The sequence below is a fragment of the Pelodiscus sinensis genome, chromosome Z (genome assembly GCF_052426305.1).
Source record: "Pelodiscus sinensis isolate ZL-2025 chromosome Z, ASM5242630v1, whole genome shotgun sequence".
In the NCBI taxonomy this organism is placed as follows: domain Eukaryota; kingdom Metazoa; phylum Chordata; order Testudines; family Trionychidae; genus Pelodiscus; species Pelodiscus sinensis.
Window position 1 is genome coordinate 16796232 of NC_143085.1, and position 20884 is coordinate 16817115.

At 43.6% G+C, this 20884-nt stretch overlaps 1 protein-coding gene across 6 annotated transcripts in view; it reads left to right on the top strand.

Annotated features, from left to right (window-relative positions):
- Positions 1-1493: 1493 nt before the first annotated feature.
- Positions 1494-20884, top strand: part of DGCR8 (DGCR8 microprocessor complex subunit) — a 55859-nt gene continuing 36468 nt past the window's right edge. Inside the window, exons 1-5 of one of the 6 annotated variants that reach the window (XM_075898346.2) lie at positions 1502-1647; positions 11097-11168; positions 12361-13369; positions 13902-14061; positions 19456-19598. In XM_075898346.2, coding sequence (XP_075754461.1) covers positions 12647-13369; positions 13902-14061; positions 19456-19598 — 1026 coding nt within the window. In that variant the 5' untranslated portion in view covers positions 1502-1647; positions 11097-11168; positions 12361-12646. Of the gene's footprint in view, positions 4020-11096; positions 13370-13901; positions 14062-19455; positions 19599-20884 lie in introns of all 6 variants that reach the window. The other 5 variants (XM_006134615.5, XM_075898343.2, XM_075898347.2 and 2 more) reach the window with 5 other exon arrangements.

Below are 20884 nucleotides of genomic sequence, written 5' to 3' on the forward strand. Positions count from 1 at the left end.
TTTCCACAACCTTCATCGCTTTTGCAGCTGTAGTGGTTGGTGTGGCTGACTTCAGGGCCACTTGCTGCTGCTGCAGCAGCCATGGGGCTAGCCACTTATATGGCACCCTGGGCCAGCTGCATCATCGACTGATTGGGTGGTCAGTCCCTGGGCCCAACCACACTGGTCACTGTTCAGGCAGTACTGGGACAGCTGGCCCAAGTGGTGACTGCAGGGTGGCTGACTCTGAGGCTGCTACTGCGTGAGCATCTGCAGGGCCATATGCTGAGCAGCTGCTGGAGTGGCAGACCCCAGGGCCTGCTGCTGGAGGCTAGATATTTGGACAGATCCTGGAGCCAGTCACCCTGGGCCCATTACTGAGTGCTTCACAGAGACTATTGCTGTGGACATGGCTGGGCCAGATCTGCGGCAGATGTGCCGAATGTTGCCTGAGTAGTGGCCATGGCTGCTGCCTTTGGGACTGCCAGAGCAGCAGCAGTCCCGGGGCTATGCTGGAGGTGTTCAAAGTAGTAGTCCTTGGGGCCTTGGAGAAGCAAGTGGCTGTAGTAGTCTGCCCTCCCTACCCCGCAATTCAGGGGCTAGCTGTCAGTTCCTGCCGTTCCTGCCCCCCCTTTCTCCCCACCACCTTGGTGTGGAGATGCTCTCCAAAGCAGCAGCAGCACCACCACCACCACAAGGCCTTACATGCCACTAAGTTTGTCAGCAGCAGAGGTGAAAGGAAGGGGCTGTGGCTTGGAGCACAGTTCGGGAAAGAACTGGCTGAACTGCTGCGAAACCAGAAGAGAGCTATTTAAAGAGCTGGCAGGGAATCAGGTTGTGACAGGATAGTACCTGTCACAAAATGTAAGTTCCTTTCACCCCTGGGAGCATTTCTATAGTCAAAGTCATGAAAAGGCTGCAGGTTGTGAATTGTTATTGTCCATAACCCATCCTTGAAATTTTACTAAAAATACCAATGATAATCTTAGCCTTACGCATATGTCTGGGCATAGCTGGCTTGAGGCGTAAGCCAGAGGCCACTCTGTGGTGAATTGTCTGGCTCCCCATATGCTGGCAATAAAGCACCCAATTCGCCTGAGCTAGTTCTTGTTGCTCTGCCTAGTGGGTGAGACCATTCGGATTTCTCTGGGGCCTTGACGGTGCTGGGATACCATGGTGATGGTTGCCTTCGCAACACACATGACAAACACCCCCACCCCCTGCCAGGGGCCTAGGGCCTCCTGCGCTCATTCTCCTCGAGCCATTAAAGAAGCCTCCCCTCCCCTCCCCCCCCCCCCCTCCGGCCATTCTTGGGTCTAGACTAGCGAGTCCCTTTTCCGCCCTTCCTAACTCCCGCCTCCGCCCTTCTGCCATTGGCCACTGAAGCAGGGCGTCGCCTACGAAGGTTTCTAGTCGTTGAACGAACTGACATGCCCGAGAAATAGCCAATAGAACGCGAGACAGGGAGTGATTGGCACATGGAAGTGCCAGCACTATTGGTTCAAGGAGCGGAACGCCCCACCCACGCGAACGGGAGGCACTTGGAGCAGGCGATTCAAGATGGTGGCGGTTAGGCGGGGGAGGCGGCTCCTGTGAGGAGGCGGCGGCGGCCGAGGCACTCCCCTGGCCCGGGAGAGAGGAGCGGCGGGCACACCCGGAATGGCGCAGGTGGGTGCTTAACCCGCTGACCCCCAGCGACGAAGGCGGGGGGAGCCTGCGGCCCAGCCGCGTGCGTGAAGCCGCCCCCGGGGGGTAATAGGAGGATTTCTTCCCTCCCCCCAGCTCCGGGGCACATTGCTCTGCCTCCCCCGCACGTCAGTGTCCGATCCACCGGGGTCTGGGGAGGTCCCCACCTTCCTGCTCCTCTCGAGTCGTGCCGCACCCCCTCCCCCCGAGTCTCGGCGTAGGTAATGAGGCGCCAGGCCTCCCCCAGCGTAATGGCGACGAGCCTCCCCAGAGATGGAGAATTCTCTCTGCTGCCCCCCTTCCCTCCCCGCGCGGCCGAATAGGGAGATTTCCCCGCCCGTCGGCAACATGGAGAATTTCTCCCTGCATCTTCTACTGCCCCGCTAGTGGGTTGCTGGGAAAGAGTCCGTCCCCCGCCCCAGGCATTGCACTGGCCCCCCTCCCGGTAATGCAGAGGAACCCTCCTCCTAGCGCATGCTTACACTGAGATAATGGGGACTGTTTCCCCTTGCACATCCTGTCTGCGCGCGTCCCCTTCCTCTGTGTAATGGGAACGGAGAGGAATTGCACTCACATGGAGATGGAGGAGGGAAGCATCCCTCTTCGTATTCTTTTTGCCTAATTCACAGGCTCAGCCTCTGCCGTGTAAGGAAAACTCCTCCCCCTCCTCCCTTTTGTTTCCCTCATTCCCGTTGTGGTAACGAGAAGCCTGCACATCCTGCTTTCCTGTATCCTGCACCCTTTTTGTGTCACAATGGGGGTGAGGGGTCCTTCATATCCTTCTCCTGAGCCTTTCCTTCAGTTTGGGATAACAGGAATGATTTTCTCTTGCTTTTTTTTTCTCTCTTCTGCTTCAGTGTAATGAGGAAGGGCCTTCTCTGCATTTCTTCCCTCCCTAATGTGAATTAATGAGGTGGATTTTCATTTGCTAGGTTCCCAGAGCAGTGAGGTGTTTTACTCCTAATTCTCCCTCTGTCTCTTCTGCAATTATCCTTATCTGACTACCCTAGAAGTAATTGCAGTAATAGGGATTCGTGTCCCCTCACAATCCCAGGGAAACACCAGAGGAATGGAGAAGCTTCCCCCCAATCCTTCTCTTTGCTGCTTTAAACAGTGAAAATTCTCTCCCTGATTCATGTATGTGAGCAATAATGGGCTTTCCCTTCACCCAGCTGATCATTCCTTCCTAACAGGGAAATAAGGATTCTGTACCTAATAACCTCCTAATGTAATAACAGCTCCTCCAGCCAGCCTCTTGCCCGAATATAAATATATCTATTTAATGTTTTTTCAATAATTCCCTTTTGCACAAGGCCTCCTACCATCAGATGAAGACAGGAATCAGGCAATGCTGTGTGCTGTCATTTCCCACTCACAAAGGGGTGGCTGGCTTGAACATTTTCAATTTCTTTTCTATCTCCAGCAGGTGGGAGATGTCTAGCCTGCCAAAGAACTTAGGACTTATTTTTTAGTCTTTGGTGAATTTTTGTTCACTGTTTTTCATAAAAAGCGTTTCTACTTTATATTCACATGAGTGCTATATTAAGAGGTAGACATTTCACTCTAATGTGATGTTTTCTTGGCCCAGAATTGCCTTTAAAGCTGTCTTACCATTTGCTTGTTCCCTCTTCCTTTGTTATGTTTAGGAAACTGATACTTAGTTGTGGGGGAATGGAAACCTTCCTTATTCCCTGTACTCTGCGGAACTGCAAATGGTCCCATACTGCCTCTTCCCTCCTCACCACTGTGAGCAAAGCCATAGAAATTGCATTAACAAATTGGTCATGCTGTAAATGGAGCAGCTATTTCACTCCTTGAGTGGGGTTTAATTAAGGTGCTGTTCGGTGCTAATTTTTCCAGATGGTCTCAACAATGAGTACTATTATGGTACTCTACTCTAACCTACCATGATACCCATGGTGAGGGATGCAATCTTTATTGGACAAAATGGTGATTATTAGCTGGCTGCACCAGCGCTCCTTGTATTTATCTGCATTGTTTTTGCCTTATCTGTATTGCATATATGTTTTCTTTCTCATGTGGAGATAATCATGGTTGTATCTCTGTTTGTTCTTTTATTTGGGCATCTTGATGGCCTCGAGATTTTCTACCTTTTCAGAACATGTTTCTCTGTGCAAAGACTGGTGACATGGAGGAAGGTGAACTGTTGTGTGGTGGTGATTTATGGGGCCTTCTTTAGAAGCTCAGTTCTGATTTTGTGGTGATGGTTAATTTAGCTCTTTTTCTTCAAAACTGAATCTTTTTTGTTTTGTAAGCAGAAAAGAACTTTCCTGAAGGCAGTGTTGTCATGCGGACGTGGCAGATGCTGATGACGTGAAGATAGATGAGCCTGAGTGTGAGATTCTTTTTGAAGGGATTAGTCTGCAGAGTTTCGATTCGGGTGGTTTGTTTGTTGGGGGGGGGGAGGGGGTGGACTTGTAAACTGCATTGATTATGCAAGTGGCCTTTCTTGTCTGTTCTAAAATATCCACTGGCTCCAGAAAGCCATGAGCAGGGAAATCCTGGTTATGACTAGCCTTAGGAAGGGCTCAGATTTCTTCAGAACCATTCATCCTTCTGAGTGCCTTAGTGAAGGAATGTATAACTTCTACTAAGGAACTTAATTTTTTGAAGACTTTTACGTTTTTAGCTGTGTCACATTGCTGGATACTAGATATTTTCATATGTCATGGCTACTTCATCAGGTTTATCTTGAAGTAAAAACCTGTCTCCTTCAAAGACTACGCTCAGAAAATTAGAATGGGTATGTTGTGTGATTCAGTGCTGCTTTTTGGTATTCTTTATAGTTGCCAAGAACATTTTTCCCATTAGAACAGGAGTACTCAACAAGTGGCTCGTGGGCCATATGCAGTCTGTTTGTTTGTGGCCTGTGTTGTGGTTGGGGTTTACACGGGGCTCAACATGCGGCCCACATGTTGAGCCAAAACAAAAAAGTAGTCAATATAATGGTGTTCTGTTGATATGCATTTTAGTAGTTAAATTCCTGGACTGTCATTGCTCATTAAAAGTGCTGTCGTGGGTGGAAATCGGATAGATTTTGCATTTTATTAATATCAGCAGAACTGACTTAAATGGGGCCTGCATGTTATATAGTTTAGCCTTAATCTTTGTATTCATGGCTGTCCGTGTGAAGGAAGCTATTTGCATATATATTTGCATGCATGTGCAACCACACTTAAATTGCGGCTCTTGGCATGTGCTGTGAAGTATCATTGTGGCCCCTGGGGCTTCCAAAGTTTAATAGCCCAGCATTAGAATGTGGTGAAAGTAAACTCCTTTCCATGCTCTCCTTTCAGATGGTCTATTTGATGGAGTTAAGTGTCTTATAGATCAATTAGACAATGACCTATGTCTGTATTCCTTCCAGTTTATCAGAAGTTCCTTCAATTTTGTTGTTCTGAGTGTGCTTAATTCCCACTTAACATCTTTTCAACGGTATTCATCATTCTAAAGTTTTCCAAAAGGAGAATGTTAGTCAGATTTACATAAACAGTTTGTTAGTATGGTCACGTTGGTCATACGGCTTAGGAGTTAGATTCCCTGATGATTTATGCTCATCTCTGATGACAAATGAAAACCTTTCCCTAACATAGAAATTAATATCTTAAGTATTCAATTACTTAGATTATTAGTAAGCTGTTCCTTTTTGGAGTATTTTAATAGTGAAATTGCAATCACTGGTGAGTTGCTGCATTTGGCTTTAACAACAGAGGGCATGTCTTGAGGGTCTGGTTTTCATAATAGCATTTGTGGATCTAGTGTGCTTAACATGTTGGCCCTCTTGATTCAAGTTCCATTTGTTTCTGTTTTTAGAAAAGGGCCCTCCAAATCATCCCTTTAGAACACAGGGGGCATAAAGCGGGTAGGAACAGCCCCTGCAAAATACCATCTGCAGAGAGTCTTGAAGAATGATGTATTGCAAAGTGAATTATTGTAAGCTACTAACCACTGGATCTGCATAATTTTTCAAGCATATCTATGTCATTTTCTTCCATTAAATAGTTTTCCCTTTTTATCCAGAGAATGAATTTCTTCAAAATATTCCCAGATAGGGTCTCTTATACCCAGAACCCATGACAGTTTTTCTTTGGCAAAAGTGTAGGGAAATATAGAAGCTCTGTGTGGTGAATAATGTATTCCCTTTTTCTTACCAGTCCATTCCACTGTTCCTTTTTATACTGCCTTCATAATTTCCTATGTATTGTGTCTCTGTCTTAAGACAATTTGTTTAGTAACTCCTCTGCTTTTGCTTGGTCCAGGACCAACACCACCTAAACACAGAACAAAAATAATTCTGTCCATCCTATGTCTGTCTTTGCATGTTACTGTAGTCTGCTGAGAGACTCATAGACTTTAAGGTCAGAATGGACCGTTTTGATCATCTAGTCTGACCCCCTGCACAATTCAGGCCACAGAATCTCACCCACCTGCTGCTAGAATAATCCTCTCACCTATATCTCAGATATTGAAGTCATTGAAACGATGGTTCAAAGACCCCAAGATGCAGAGAATCCTCCTGCTAATGACCCATGCCCTATGCTACAGAGGAAGGCAAAAAACCTCCAGGGCCTCTACCAATCTACCCTGGAGGAAAATTCCTTCCCGACCCCAAATATGGCGATCAGCTGAACCCTGAGCATGTGGGCAAGACTTAGAAATTGAAAGCCCAGAACTTACTGGAAGCAAGACCTAGTCAGACTAAAGCCATTAATTCATTATTATGAAGCTGTAAGCATAGGTGTAGCACGTTTGTGATGTTTGACAACTATTTTTAAATGAGAAATTTAGTATTTTATTGATTTTAAAAATAAAAACAGTTTAAATAAAACATTGATTTAAATAATATCCAATTTTTATTTTTTATTAAATTGATTATCCACCCTGATATTTAGTTAGGGTTATTTAAAGTAAAAACTATGGACAGATCAGGCCAAGAATATTTGTTTATTACCATGATCTCTCCATGACTCTTACTAAACATACCCATGACTAAATTGTAGTCTCAACTCTTAAGTCATGTTTTCCAATCCTATAATTGTTCTTGTGTTCCTTTTCTGAAAGTCCTTTCCAATTCATCAACATTCTTCTTAAATTGTGATCTCTAGAACTGAACATAGTATTCCAGTCATCGTCAAATGAGTGCCAAATACCTCCCACCTCTTACTCTATATTACCATGTATATACTAGAGATGTTAAAATGAGGTTAATTTATTAATTGAGTAGACAGCAGAATTTTTATCAACTACTCAATTTGTAGGGATGGCTCCTACTACATTTTAAATGCAGAGCTGCAGCCCCCACTGCAGCTCTGTATTTAAATGCATGTAGTCAATAACAATCAAACTTTTGCTTATTGGTTAATTGACTACTGTGTTAGATCCCTAGTTTATACATCTAAAGTAGGGGTTGGCAAGTTCTGGCACGCGAGCCTCACTGACAGATCCACGCCGACCATATGTCATGGAAAGCCCTGCTGGACATTTCACTACTTGTGGGGAAGAAGCAACCAAGAAATGATTCCATGCACTGCTTTGCTTTATGTGTGGCTCAACAGCCTCCTCCCCCACATATAGTGTAAGTGGCTCCATTGGAGTTTTGATGGCGGGGAGCTAGATTAGCTTTTGGTGCCGTGCATTTTCTGGCCACTCTGCCACTGACTTTCCCACCACCGTGAGCCGCATGGCCCCTTTCCTGCCCCCATTGGACTTCTGCCACCCCTGTTCAGGTCACATTGCTGCCTCCTACTCCAGGCCACTTGTTGGTAAAATGGCCACTGCTGCTGGGGGCAGGCAGCTCTAAGGTAAAATCTGGTGGAACTGCTTCTGCATCTCTGTGCATAGGAACTGCTGGTGAGTGGAGTGGGCAGTGTAGAGGTGAACATGGGCCCTGCACTGAGATGCTGCAGATGGCTGAGGAGGCCTTTTGAAGTGGCAGCTTCAAGCTGGTGGATGAGCTCTACAGCTTGCTACTGGCGAATCTGCTGTAGCCTGAGCAAGGCCTCTGCCTGCACCAGGGGGACACGCTGGCCTGTGCCAGCTACGTGTCTGAGGTCCTGGAGGCCTATAGTGCCACTGCTTGGCTGGCCTGCCTGCAGCCTGGGGAGCTGGCCGAGAGCTGGGCGTTCAGCTTGCATGAGAAGGCACTGCCAGTGGGAGCAGCAGGGGTGCGAAGCCAGGTAAGTGCCTCTCTTCATGCCCAGACCCCTATACCCCAATCCTCCCTCCCTCACCTCCTGTCAAGACCCCCACACCCTCCCTTGCTCCTATGCCTTGCCTCCTGGCCAGACACCGTACTCCCAGCCTGCTTCTGCACTCCACAATCCACCCAGACCTCGCACCCTTCTCACCCCCTCCTGCACTCCATCTTCTGGCCAGATCGTGCACCTCTCTCCTTATCCCACTTGCTGGCAGTTCTGTCCTGCACATGGAACCCGTCATTTTGTCCCTACTGTAGAGCCTAAGGAGGTCCACAAAATCCACTAACTGTAAATAAAATAAAATAAAAACTGGAGGTAAGTTTTTTTTTATATATATATATATATATATATATATATATATATATATATATATATATATATATATATATATATATATATATATATATATATATATATATATAAATAAATAAATAAATAAATAAATAAATAAATTAAATAAATAAAAAGTACCTCCAGTTTTCAGGCCCACAATTTTTTTTTCTGTCATTGCAACTCGTTTGTTTAAACAGCTTAATTGTAGCTGGGCAGGCGCTGAAATTTTTAGGTGTAAAAAGTACAAAAATAATAAAACACTGTAAGACTTAAACATTCCATTTTCTCCCAAATTTCAACAGTGTTGACATAACTCCCCTCCTCCCCAGATTTCTCTCCAGTACCCCCAAAGGATACTCATACCACTGGCTGAGAAACACTGATCTAGAGCACTCTAGATCATCTTCATTATTTACTACTTCTCCAATCTTTCTGATTGCTGGGCAAAGAACCAGTTCTTGCAAGACTCCACTGAAAACTAGGGAGGTTAAAAAGAAGTTAAGTAACTGTGTAACCATTCAAAATCTTAGTGGTTACATGCTGTGAGCTCTGCAATATAAGCTTTCCTGCATAGGTGGCGCCTGGCTTTTTGGGAGACCGCTCTCTAGGAACAGGGCTAGGAGCCAGCTTAAGAGTCAGCTCGCAACATGAGTCAGCTCCCACCTGCTGTCCCAGTTCCAGCTGATAGAGGCAGCAGCATGGGGTGGCAGCCAGCTCCCTGGGAGTTGATGTATGCCAGGAGTCAAGTTTGTCAGCTCCTGGCCCTTATCTCCTGAGAGCTAGCTGCTGGCATATAGCCCTTATGGTAACCATTTAAACAGTTATACTATCACATTCTTATTGGAAACTACCTCTGATTTTAAAAAGAAATTGTATCTGCAGTAGCTGTCCTTTTCCAAAACGTAACAGATATTTGTTGAACATATTTGCCATCTCTGCATTTCCATCTAGTTATGGACCAGTACCAGTGTTAGGATTCTTTTTGTTTCTTTATGACTAAACAAAACAAATAACTCCTCTCTAATTCTGATGTCCATAGATTTCTGCTTATGTTCTTTGCTTTCAGTTAAGTTTTCTGCAACCCCTACCTTCTGATGTATGTTAATTACACTCAGCTTCTCCTTTCTTCTATTTGTTCATATTTGTATGTATATGTATTTAGTAGCCAAGTTGGATTTTTAACCATGCTGCTTTCTGTCTCACTTGTGGGATTATGGCTGTTTGGACATTTAATAAAATGTTCTTAAACAGTTCGGAATTAACCTTTTCTGTTTAAATTCTTTCTTCCGATTGTTTTGGCTCATTTTCAGTTTTGTGAAACTGGATATTTTTAAAGCATCAGCTATCTATATTACTGGTTTGGATTTGCATTGGTTACATATAATAAATGTGATCATGATCACATTTGTACTGTAGTTGATCACTAATTTTTAGTTTTGTTCTCAGCTTCTCTTTGTGAAGATGAGATCTTTTATAAAATTCCTGTATCTTGGATACAATGTTTCTTGAGTTAAGAGGTTGTCATCTAGAACAGTGTTTCTGAAAGTGTTCCACAAAATCACTTTCAGAAACACATTAACTGGCTGCTCCTGTTTGTTTGTTTACTGGTGCCGCGAACACAGAGCCTCGCAGCTCCCATTGGCTCCGTTTCGTCCTTTGCAGGTAAAAGAAGCCGCAAGAAGCGGTGGATGTTTTAGTACTGGAAGCATAAAACTTTCAGTAAGTCATTCAGATTGAAGTCCGTGATGATCACAGCTTTTTTCTTAATCATAAAGTGGGGCACCTCTTGTTTCCTAGTTTGATTTGGCAGTCAGTAGCCAACTCAATTGAATATCCCATTATGTAATTAAGCGTTCAGATGTTGAATAAAGATTCAGTTGCTTTTTTTCAAGTTGCCAGTGACTTGGAAACAGGTTAATTTTTTTTTTTTTTACTCTTTCACTTCTCCCGTTATTTGATCCTTCCTAATTAGGTTATAACAGTTGATTTTTAATATTCAAATCTTGTTTTTTGTTGTTTAGTTGCTTGGCACATCTGTCTAGTGCTATACCGGGGTGGCCAAACCATTTAACAAAGAGAGCCAAAACAGCGGCAGAAAAAATGCAAAGAGCTGCACCAGAATTGTTGAGCCCACCCCCAAAAAAGAGGCTTCCCCTTTAAGAAACAGCTTAGGTGGTTTTGGCCATATCAGGAGCCTGTCAATGGCTGCCATTTTGTGCACCATTTTGTATCACCACCCTGGTGAGCACAGGGTGTGTGTGTGTGGAGAGGTGTCATTTTGAGGGGACACAGGAGCGGCTTCCTGAGCTGCACTTTTCGGGGAGACGAGCTGCAGGTTGGCCACCCCTGTGCTATGCATTTCACAGTTACTTTGCATTCAAAACTGTTCTTTTTGACCAAGAAAAGCTTCAATCTTTTTTTTTTTTTTGTGTTCTATCTACCGCTACGTGTTTAGGCCTAGCATGTTGTAACCCATTACATTTTGAATGCTTTAATTACTGCCCTATCTGTTTTGTAGCTTGTATGCAGTTGAAATTCACATAGCCTGATCTGGCTTAGAGATACATTAGAGAATTATAATTGTTTTTTCTAAGTCCGCCTCCGGCAACCCAGACATCTTGCCTCGGTTTTTTCATATGTTGTGTGGTGGTACTCTTGACTAAGGTTTCTGAAATATGTGGGTATAATTTCACTACTGCCTGGGAAGATTTTGAACAGAGCAGACTCAGCCAGCTGACTCTCACGGGTGGGAGAGTAACATTACTTTATTTCCTGCTGGTAGTCGGTATTACACGCACTATAGGGCTGGCACAAAGGGATTGGGAGAAACCAGATTAGCAGGTAAGAAATGACCATAAAAGAGCCTCTCTTCTTCCCTAGGTACTTGTGGCCCTGCACAGACAACTGAAATAAAATTAATCTCCCCTCTCCCCACGTTATATACAAAAACAAGTAAGATGGTATTAAGAACCTATTTGCTGTAACAATGTTCAGTTACATAGTAATTAAATGTTTGTCAGTTAACTTTGCCTAGTAGTAGTTTAAAATTAATAGCAGTGGTTACAAGACTTCAGTTTAGTACCGTGGATTTAGGTTTTAAATATCTGCCATGCCTGAGGAATTCAAGAGACTTGTAATAGTCACGGATATAAGATCACACAGCTGCTTGTATCCCTACATAGGAAAGCTCTACTCTTGACCTTTTAGTAGATCAAATTTTCTGTGTTAAAGTATCCAGAGATACTAATTTCTGATAAGCTAGTCTTAAAAATATTGCAGATAGTTGAACACTGAAGAAAATAATCAATTAAAGGTTGGACCTCCCTGGTCTGGCACGCATGGGACCTGACTGGTCCCAGATGAGAGGTTTTGCAGGACTGGGGAAGGTCATTTTGGACCCCTGCTACTGGCCCCCCAGCCTGGCTGCTGTCCTCCTGCCTGGCTTCCTATCTCCTGCTGGCCTCTGCCTTGCTGACTCCAGTGGGCAGCCATTGCCGCCTTGGAGCTCTGGGACCCACAGGACAGCCCCGTGCACTGCCTTGGAGCTCAGGGACCTTCTGGGCAGCCAGGTCAGCCAATGCTGCTGGGCAGCCTGCTGCCATGTGCTGGGTGGCCCTGCTCACTATGGGCAGCCAATTGCCCTGCCAACTTGGCAGGGATCTTTGCTGCTGGCCTTTTACTGGGGCTTTCTGGTCCTGCAACATCCTGGAGGATATTACCAGACCAGAGAATCCTGATTAAGAGTTTCAACCTGTATACTGTTTAAGAATATGGTCAAATAATGAAGGCTTAACATTTGACTGTTTTAGTATTGCAAACTAATTGTCTTTTGATTATATAGGTAGCACTCTGCTATGATACTTAATAGTCAAACCATCTGTTTTTATCTTACCCATTTAAAAATCAGTGCTTTGCACTGCAAGTCACACAGCAGTGGTTACCAATTGGATTTTTGTGCACAAACAATGAAGCAATGGAAACAGTTAATTCTGGTAAAAAGAGCATTACAACCACTTGGAAGTTAAATACAAGTGTAAATAGCCTTTTAATTAAGAGTTTGGGAAGGAATTCCATTTTCAGTGCTGATGAATGGGACAGTTGGCTTTCAAGCTCTTCTGTGACAAATACCTTTTTCTTTTTGTAGGTTGAAAGAAGAAAAGGAGACCTGCTTATCCAATGAAGATGCACTCTACTTAATCTTCAGCTATTAAGCTGAATGCATTGTGATTTCCAATAATTGAGACAGTGATTCTGAAAGCTGTCTACATTAATGAAAAGAACAATGTAGTCAGCTTAACTGAATCATCAGTGTTGCATATTGAATAGAACATGATAAACCTATCTTGATGGACTTCTGCATGTTAGGATATAGCTTATATAAGTTTACTTAAAGCCTTGTTTTTTTAAAACAGTAGTTTTACAGTTTAAATATGGAGAAAATTGAAAATGTACCTCCCCTTCCCAAAGAACCTGCAAGAGAAATGAATGTGGAGAACCATACTTGTCCCCCACCTCTGCCGCCTAATGAACAGCCTCCACCACCTCCCCTGCAAACGTCCAGTGACGCAGAGGTAATGGACGTTGGCTCTGGTGGTGATGGACAGTCAGATACCCCTGCTGGGGACACGCACGCTGTCTGCAGAACACAGCTTCTAACAAAGGGATCTGCTTGCTACAAAACTCGTCTTATAATAGATCCTAATAATAGTGACCAAAGCCCAAGAACTGCTCGTCATGCACCTTCAGTTCGAAAGTTCATCCCTGATCTTAAGTTACTTAAAGATGTAAAAATTAGTGTTAGCTTTACAGAAAGCTGCAAAAGCAAAGACAGAAAAGTTTTGTACACTGGAGCTGAGCAAGTTTATAAGCCAGATACAGATTTTAGTATTAATAATGTCAATGGTGATTTGTATGTTTGTCCTTTTGGTGGTAGTAATGGTAAAGCTGTAGGTGTAGGGGGTGAAAATGATGACAAGAAGGATGATGACAATGATATTGATCAGGAAAAGAGAGTGGAATATGCTGTTCTGGATGAGTTAGAAGATTTTACTGACAATTTGATGGAAATTGATGAAGAAGGAGGAGGGTTCACGTCTAAAGCAATCGTTCAAAGAGATAAAGTGGACGAAGAAACCTTGAATTACTCTTATGAGGTATGTAAATAATTTTTACTAAGAGATTATACAATTTTGTGCAAAGATGTGTGACAAAGACAACATTTAAGAGCTTGCAGTCCTGAAGACAAAACACACACAATTATTAAAATTCTTAAACAGAAGAAAATTCTATCAATTTTAAACAACTTTAGTACATTGAATGTAATTATTCTTTTATTAATTATAATAATGTTTATTTATGATAAAAATATGATACAACAGAAGACTTTAGAAGGTGCTGAATTTATCTCTGTTATGATGTACTACATTTTAATAGACTCTTTATGGGCTGCCTGTGTATGTAGGTGTCATTCAGTTTTTTTCAGACTATCATGAAATACCAGTTCTTGATCCAGCGACCACTTACAAAAACTGACCTCCTTGTTTTTCAGTCTCTCTTCCATGGCATTGGGGAATCTTTCATCTAATTCCATAGTCAAACTATGTATAAATCATGTATAACTTTTCTTGACAGAGCAAGGGACAGTGGTAGCTATAGAAGGATGGTATCTGACCATGTCTCTTTCAGGATGATTTTGATAATGATGTGGATGCTCTGCTGGAAGAGGGCCTTCGAGCTCCCAAAAAGAGAAGAATAGATGAGAAATATGGAGGAGAGAGTGACCATCCATCTGATGGAGAGACAAGTGTGCAGCCAATGATGACCAAAATAAAAACTGTACTTAAAAGTAAGTTACATTTCAGTAAACCTCTATTTTTCTGTAGTGCATTTATGTAGAATTGTAGGTAATTCAATGTGGGAACTTAAAGGCAGACTGATATGGTTCTTGCTATTGAAAGGCCTTGCTTCATAGAATATGGCCACTACATTTCTAGATTTCATAGTATTTTTGTGTTCAATCCTTCTCTGTAATGTGAAATTTTATTTTATGGATTTATAGAGATGCGACATGGTTCTATAGGTGAAACCTGGACTGGACTGCCGCGCCCTCCGTCTCGCTCACCTGGGCCCCCTCACTGTGATTTTGTTGGCAAGCTACAAACCTCAGCTTATTTTTAGATTAAAAATATTTACTACAGAGATTGAAAGTGATAAGTAATAATCATACAGATCAAAGCTGTTTGTAAATTTTCTTTTAATTCTTAGGTAATCAGAGTTCTATAAATAGGATTTTAATCAAGTAGTATCTCACTCTGATAGATGATACAAAGTAAGGATGTTAAGCACCAGATAAATGACTAATCACGTACTTGATACAATTAGTATAGAATACATGACTAGTCAATAAGAGGCCCCATTGCGGCTTTGCAGTTTAAATGCAGTAGGAGCTGGGTGCAAAGGCAGAGCTGCAGCTGTGTTAGGTCTGAGACCTGGCACAAGCTGGGACTCAGCAGTTCCAGCTCATGTGGGGTCCCAGATTGCTGTGTCTGTGCCTCCCTTGCCATCTTCAGGCACAGACTCCTGCTCTCCCCTCCCCCCCCATTTGCTGCCTCGGATACAAAGGCAGCAAGGAAGGGGCAGAAGTGAGTAGTCAAGTAGTGGTGACTCAGTTACCTGATAAGCCTAGGCTAATTGGGAAGCGTCATGAGTCGGGGACATCGTAACTCGAACCCTCGTTGACGAAAGGTGCTGGGCTCCATCATAAATGTGGGCCAAGGACATAAGTCAAGTGTTTCTGGCCCCTTCTGCATTTACAAAAATAGTTGTAAGTACGGGGGGTTGGAAACTCAGGCAGTCGCAAATCAGGGGCCTCCTGTATTTGTCTACTCAACTAGTCGCTGACATCCCTAATACAAAGATATCACAGATCTTCAGTTCACAGGCTAGAACTGCCTTCCAGCTCAGGACTCTTGCCCTCAATTCAAAGACATTGTTTTCCAGACATGTTGGTCAAATATTTTTCATTATCTATGTGCTCTCTGAGAAATCTGAGATGGTTGTTGGGAGTGTGGATTCCCTTTAATGAGCCCTCAGCATATTTGGGAACTCCACTGTTGTACCTGAAAGGCTGCTTGTGGGAATTCCCAACCTTACAACATATTTTGGTAACACACATAGCAAAATTCAATAACGTCACATAACGTCACATACAATCCAACAGGATATTAATATTCAGCCCATCAAGAGTTTTAAAATGATACCTCGTGAGGCACGCTTCTGTATAAAACATGTCATGACAGTGATGAATAGGGGAGTTCAGGGGTGTATTCTGAGGTACAGAGTGCCACGAGAAATACAGGAAATGCTTCTGCATTAGCAAGTGGATGAACTATGTAATCTAATCTTTTTCTTCTATCTTTAATATCATGATATGGCCAAAAAGGAATGTTCTTTTGCAACAATCACTTTAATGTTGTTGTTGTTGAAGTTGTTTTATTTTACAGGGAATATTTCATGTATGAAGAACTCTTGGAAAAATCAGTTGCTTACACTTATGTAGCAGTCCTTATGCAAACATTGCAAAGTATTAAAATCAGAACTAATACAGAGGAATCCAAGTGAAAATAGCATAACTTGAATTTAAACTCAGTCTAGTATTGAGGAATACATTTTTTCTCTTTGTTTATAAAAAAGAGAATCCCACAAAGCAGTATCTCTAACCGTCAGCTAGCATAGTTTATTCTGTGGCTTTTCAGGTAGGAAGGAGTAAGACCATACTACCTTAAAAGTGAGCATAAGAATTTTGTCCCTAATGTTGTTTGGAGCTGTCACCTTTATAAATAGGTAGCTAAGTATGAAAGATTGTGGGATGAAATCATGTTTGGGTTGTGTCTTGACTGTAGGTGAGATTCCTAATACTGTTTGGTTAGCTATAGAAATAACCATTTAAGAAAAGGAATAGTTGTCCAGAAAATCTATTGGTATTAAAATTTCAGGTTTTTTTGCCTACTTATTTTAGGCTCAGTCATGGCTAAAATGACCACCTGCCTTCTTTCACCTAGATGTGGAAGTTCGGGATGGGTGCAATACCGTGATAGCATGCTAGTGAAATATTGGGTGATGTATAAACAATTAAGAAGGAATGTTTTGCAACCTTTTTACACCCAAGATCACTTTTTAAATGACAGAACAAGCCAAGATGTACAGCCCCGCCCCTTCCTCTCTATTCTCCTCCTCTCCATCACTTGCTATCCCCAACCCTTATACTGCTGCTTTTTTCCCCCCAATTCTTCTGTAGGAAGAAGTTTTTCCAACATTTGGTCTTGGACCAAATGTCAGAAAAATCCTTTCTTTTGGAAGCCCCCTTATTCCTCTTTCCATGAGGAATATAGGGGTTACTGAAAGAGCATGTCTGCTCTTCCACTGAAAAAAGCAGAAGAACAAATGCATCCCTGGATGCAGAAGAGTTTTTCTGGGATATCTCTGGAATTCTGAAAAACTTCTGCAGTCTAGCCGTACCCTCCCTGGGTTGAGGCTGGATGTGTACGCTCTGGGGTGGGAATTAGGGATTTGGGTGTGGGAAGGGGTGAGAGGTGTGCAAGCTCTGAGAGGAAATCTGGATGCAGGAGGTGGAGGAGAAGGGGAAGCTGCGTCGGGGAGGGAGCTTCAGGCCATGCAGTATTGGGGTCAGATGTAGGGTTAGGGTACTAAGCAAACCACAGGCTTGTGGATATGAGGGTGCAGGACTTTGGGTTAAGGTATGTGAGGGGCTCAGGGCAGGGGGTTCCAGTGTATGATAGGCTCAGATCAAGGGTCTGTGGGAAGGGGGAGTGCAGTAGTGTTATGATGCTGTGGGCAGATGAGGGCTTAGCCCCAATTAGGGGTTTGTTGGCCAGGCTTCATTTTTAAATAAAATACTATGTCAAACACACAAACTTTCTGCATTCCAGAGGACAGGGTGTCAGTGGAGGCAAGGGACAGGGTGGCGGGGAGGGGATAGGGTGCTGGCAGGGGCCAGGGCCAGGGCCAGGATGCCAGTGGGAGCAGAGTGCTAGTGGGAACAGGGGGCAGGGTGTTGGCTGGGGCAGAGAATCCTTGGCATGCACCTTTCTTCTCCTCCTCCCTCCCCCACAAAGGAGGAAAACCTTGGCGCACGCTTCCCCCGGGACTCCTATCTCCTCCCCCACTGAGGAGGGGAGCCCCGGTGCATGCCTCCCCACTTCAGGATGGAAGCCTTAGTGCGTACTTCCACCCGGACTCCTACCTCCTCCCCCACAGAGGAAGGGAGCCCTGGCACGCGCTTCCCCCCAGAACTCCTCCTCCCCCACAGAGGAGGAGACACCCGGCACACGCTTCCCCCCCCCCAGAACTCCTCCTCCCCCAGCGCGTACTTCCCCCTGGACTCCTACCTCCTCCCCTGCAGAGGAGGGGAGCCCGGTGTGCGCCTCCCTTTCCCCCCCCCCCCCAGCCCTAGCACGCATCTTCCTCCGGGACTCCTACCTCCTCCCAGCGCACCATAGACCTGGAGGAGGGGAGCAGGCAGCGCACTTCCGGAAACCCCGTAAGTGGTGCACAGCTGCCGGACTTCCCTCCACCCGCGAGAAGCTGGCACTACCTCCATTTTTGGAGGTAGGTAGTGGGGCTTCTTGGGGGTAGGGGGAATTATGGGGGCCTCGAAACCTCACGATCGACTGGTTGAGCCCTCCCGATCATGATTGACGGGTTGTTGACCATGGGCTTACAACATAAAAGAACACGCAAGATACAGGAAAACAACAGTGTAACAAACAAGATGGTGAGGATGTAGAGTTGGCACTCAGTGTTGAAGTGGTGGGGTGAAGAGAAGCGGGAGATAGTTTTGTTGGATTGAAAGACATGAGGGTGTGAGAGGAGGGAAGTTAAGTGAGGGAGTACTGTGTAAAGCATAATGCTCAGGAAGGTTGAAGCAAAACAGCTTAGTGATTGCAGTGTTGTAGGAGAGAGGCTGGATGAGAAAAAGCCAGAACCTACTGGTAAGGCAGTGGTGTATGTATCTGTGTGTGAGAGAAATATGAAGTCCATACTTCATAGCTGAGTAAATATTGTATTAGATATGTGATGCCTTGCAGTAGGAATGAGCTGGAAAACCTTGACTTGTGCTGTGCCTTTGGTATATGCTTGCTGCTTGGGACAATGGCTTTCTGAAGTCTACCCTTTCACATGAGTGAGTGTGAATGAGCAGATCTCTTCAGTGAGGGGAGGGGGGAATATATATATATATATTTAAAAACTTTAAAAAAAAAGACAATCTTTCCAAAAGACTAAAAATAAAGTTTTCAGCTACCAATTTAGGAGAAAGATGGATAGGCACGTACTTCTCCTAAATTGCTAGCTGAAAGCTTTATTTTTAGTCTTTTGGTGTGCTTTTGGACAGATTGTCTTTTTTAAAAGATTTTTTATATATATAAAATATTTGTCTTTTTGGTCTTAAATGTAGTGTGTTTTCACTAGTAAAAACTGCAAGGTAAAAACTGCCCACCCAGCAGTCGGGGCAGTGGGAAAAAGCTGTCCATCCTGGCTCGGGGGCAGCACTGCTTCCACCCTGGTGCTCTGTGGGCTCAGCCCCCTCCATCTTCTCTCCCCATGCTCTGATGGCTCAGTTCCCTCCTTCCCCTTTCCCTCCCCTCTCCCTATGTTCTGTGGGCTCACCTCCCACTGTCTCTACTCCTCTCTCCATGCGGCGCTGCACTGAGCCAGGCTGTGTTGGCACGTGCACAGGACCAGTAAGTTGAAAATCCCATGACAGACAGACAAGAACAGTGGCTGCTTTATAGAAAGATTGTCTAATAAAACTCTTAAAAGAGAATATTTCATGGTTTTCCACAAGTTATATTGGTTTTATTTTAGGGCTTCATAGACTGCATACTGGCTTACCACTATAAATAAAAGGGAAATAGTACTGAACTAATGAATTAAAATTATTTAATTTGTATTAGAAAAAGTATAGTAATACAGTTTTTATATAAATCTGGGGAGATAATCCATAGATATTTCCAAATTAGTGGTTTCTACCTAACACAATGTACAAATATATCCCATTCATATTTTTTAGATGTAAACATAATGGGATAATATCCATGGAGGTACCCATAGCATTTCTTAGTTTTTGTAATGAAGTTTCAGGTGAAGAAAGTTCTTAGGATATAGAATCAGAAATTAGCTTAAAAATTGTGCATGAGTTTGTTTGTTTCCTCTCATAAAGGTCGTGGCCGTCCTCCTACGGAACCATTGCCTGATGGATGGATCATGACATTCCATAACTCAGGCATTCCTGTATATCTGCACAGAGAATCCAGAGTTGTTACCTGGTCCAGACCTTATTTCTTGGGAACTGGAAGCATAAGGGTAGGACTCTAAGATGCTAATTATACTTTTAAATAATTCATTTATTAGGTATCATTCATGTGGTTTTTGGTTTGGTTTGGTTTTTTTTAATAATTGGCCAAAACAGTTTTGGAATTATACATTGGGGAAGTTTTCAAACCTTTCAGATTATATTTAAAGGGATTTGACCAGATGGGAACAACTGTTTGAAAAACAAACTTTTCTGTATTCTAACACATTACAAAAACAGTTTCTTCTTTTTCAAGTACTAGCTCATGTTGACTTGATAGATGTGTTAGAGGGCCATATTCATGATCATCAGAAAATTTTCCTTAGCAGTACCTGTTGAATTAGATTTGGAGTCCCCTGGAGTAGTGCTACTATGGTGGTCATATGCCACTACCAACCCACTTGCCCAATTCCTTCCAGCCACTGGTGACAGTCCTTGAAGCTGCTCACTCTTGCTTTGCAAGCTCTAGCCTGCTGGTTAACACATGAAAATATAGTCAGTCTTATTTTCTGCTTCCCTTATTTTCTGCTTCCCTTATTCTATCACAACACTATAAAATTATTTCATAACACTGCAGAGGTTAATCTAAATTTTAAGTGTTCATTCTATTTAGAGGGTCTAATTATAGTTTAAATCAGTGATGGGCAACCTCTGTTGCATAAGCTGCGTGTGGCTCACTGATGTTCTATTTGTGGCCCATGATATATTTTGTTTACTGTTGCTCATGTGCAGGGCTCGCCAAGCGGTGGTGTGCCCCACTTGCCAGCTGCCCAGTTCGGCATGCTGCACGTGTGCAGACCACGCTGCATGGCTGTGCCAGCTTATCTACTCACTATGGGTGAGTAGATTACACTAATTGTCGAGCCCTGCTCATGTGCATGATGGCCATATTCTCCAGGTTTCTGTTGGCATAGGACAGTCTTACTCAAGTGACATGCTCGTAAAACTGATTGCACACGACATTGACCGAGAATTGTGTGCTCCCTCTGCATCCAATCAGAGCACTGCTATGGTTCAGTTGGCATACTCCGCAAATTCTAGGTACACAAGTGCACTTAGCAAAACTGCCCTATCCTGGGGTACTGTTTTGATTACAATCTTGTGGTGCACTGAGACAGAAGGCCTTTTATGTGCCCCATTCGCTAGCTTTGGTTACCCATCGCTGATTTAAATTATGGCTTGTTCATGGAATTTCAGGCAGACGTGTTATCTATGATCTTCAGCAGAACTCCCACTAATTATAATAGGAGTCTGCAAAACTTGAATTTGCTTTGAGTTCAAATTTAAACATTCACTG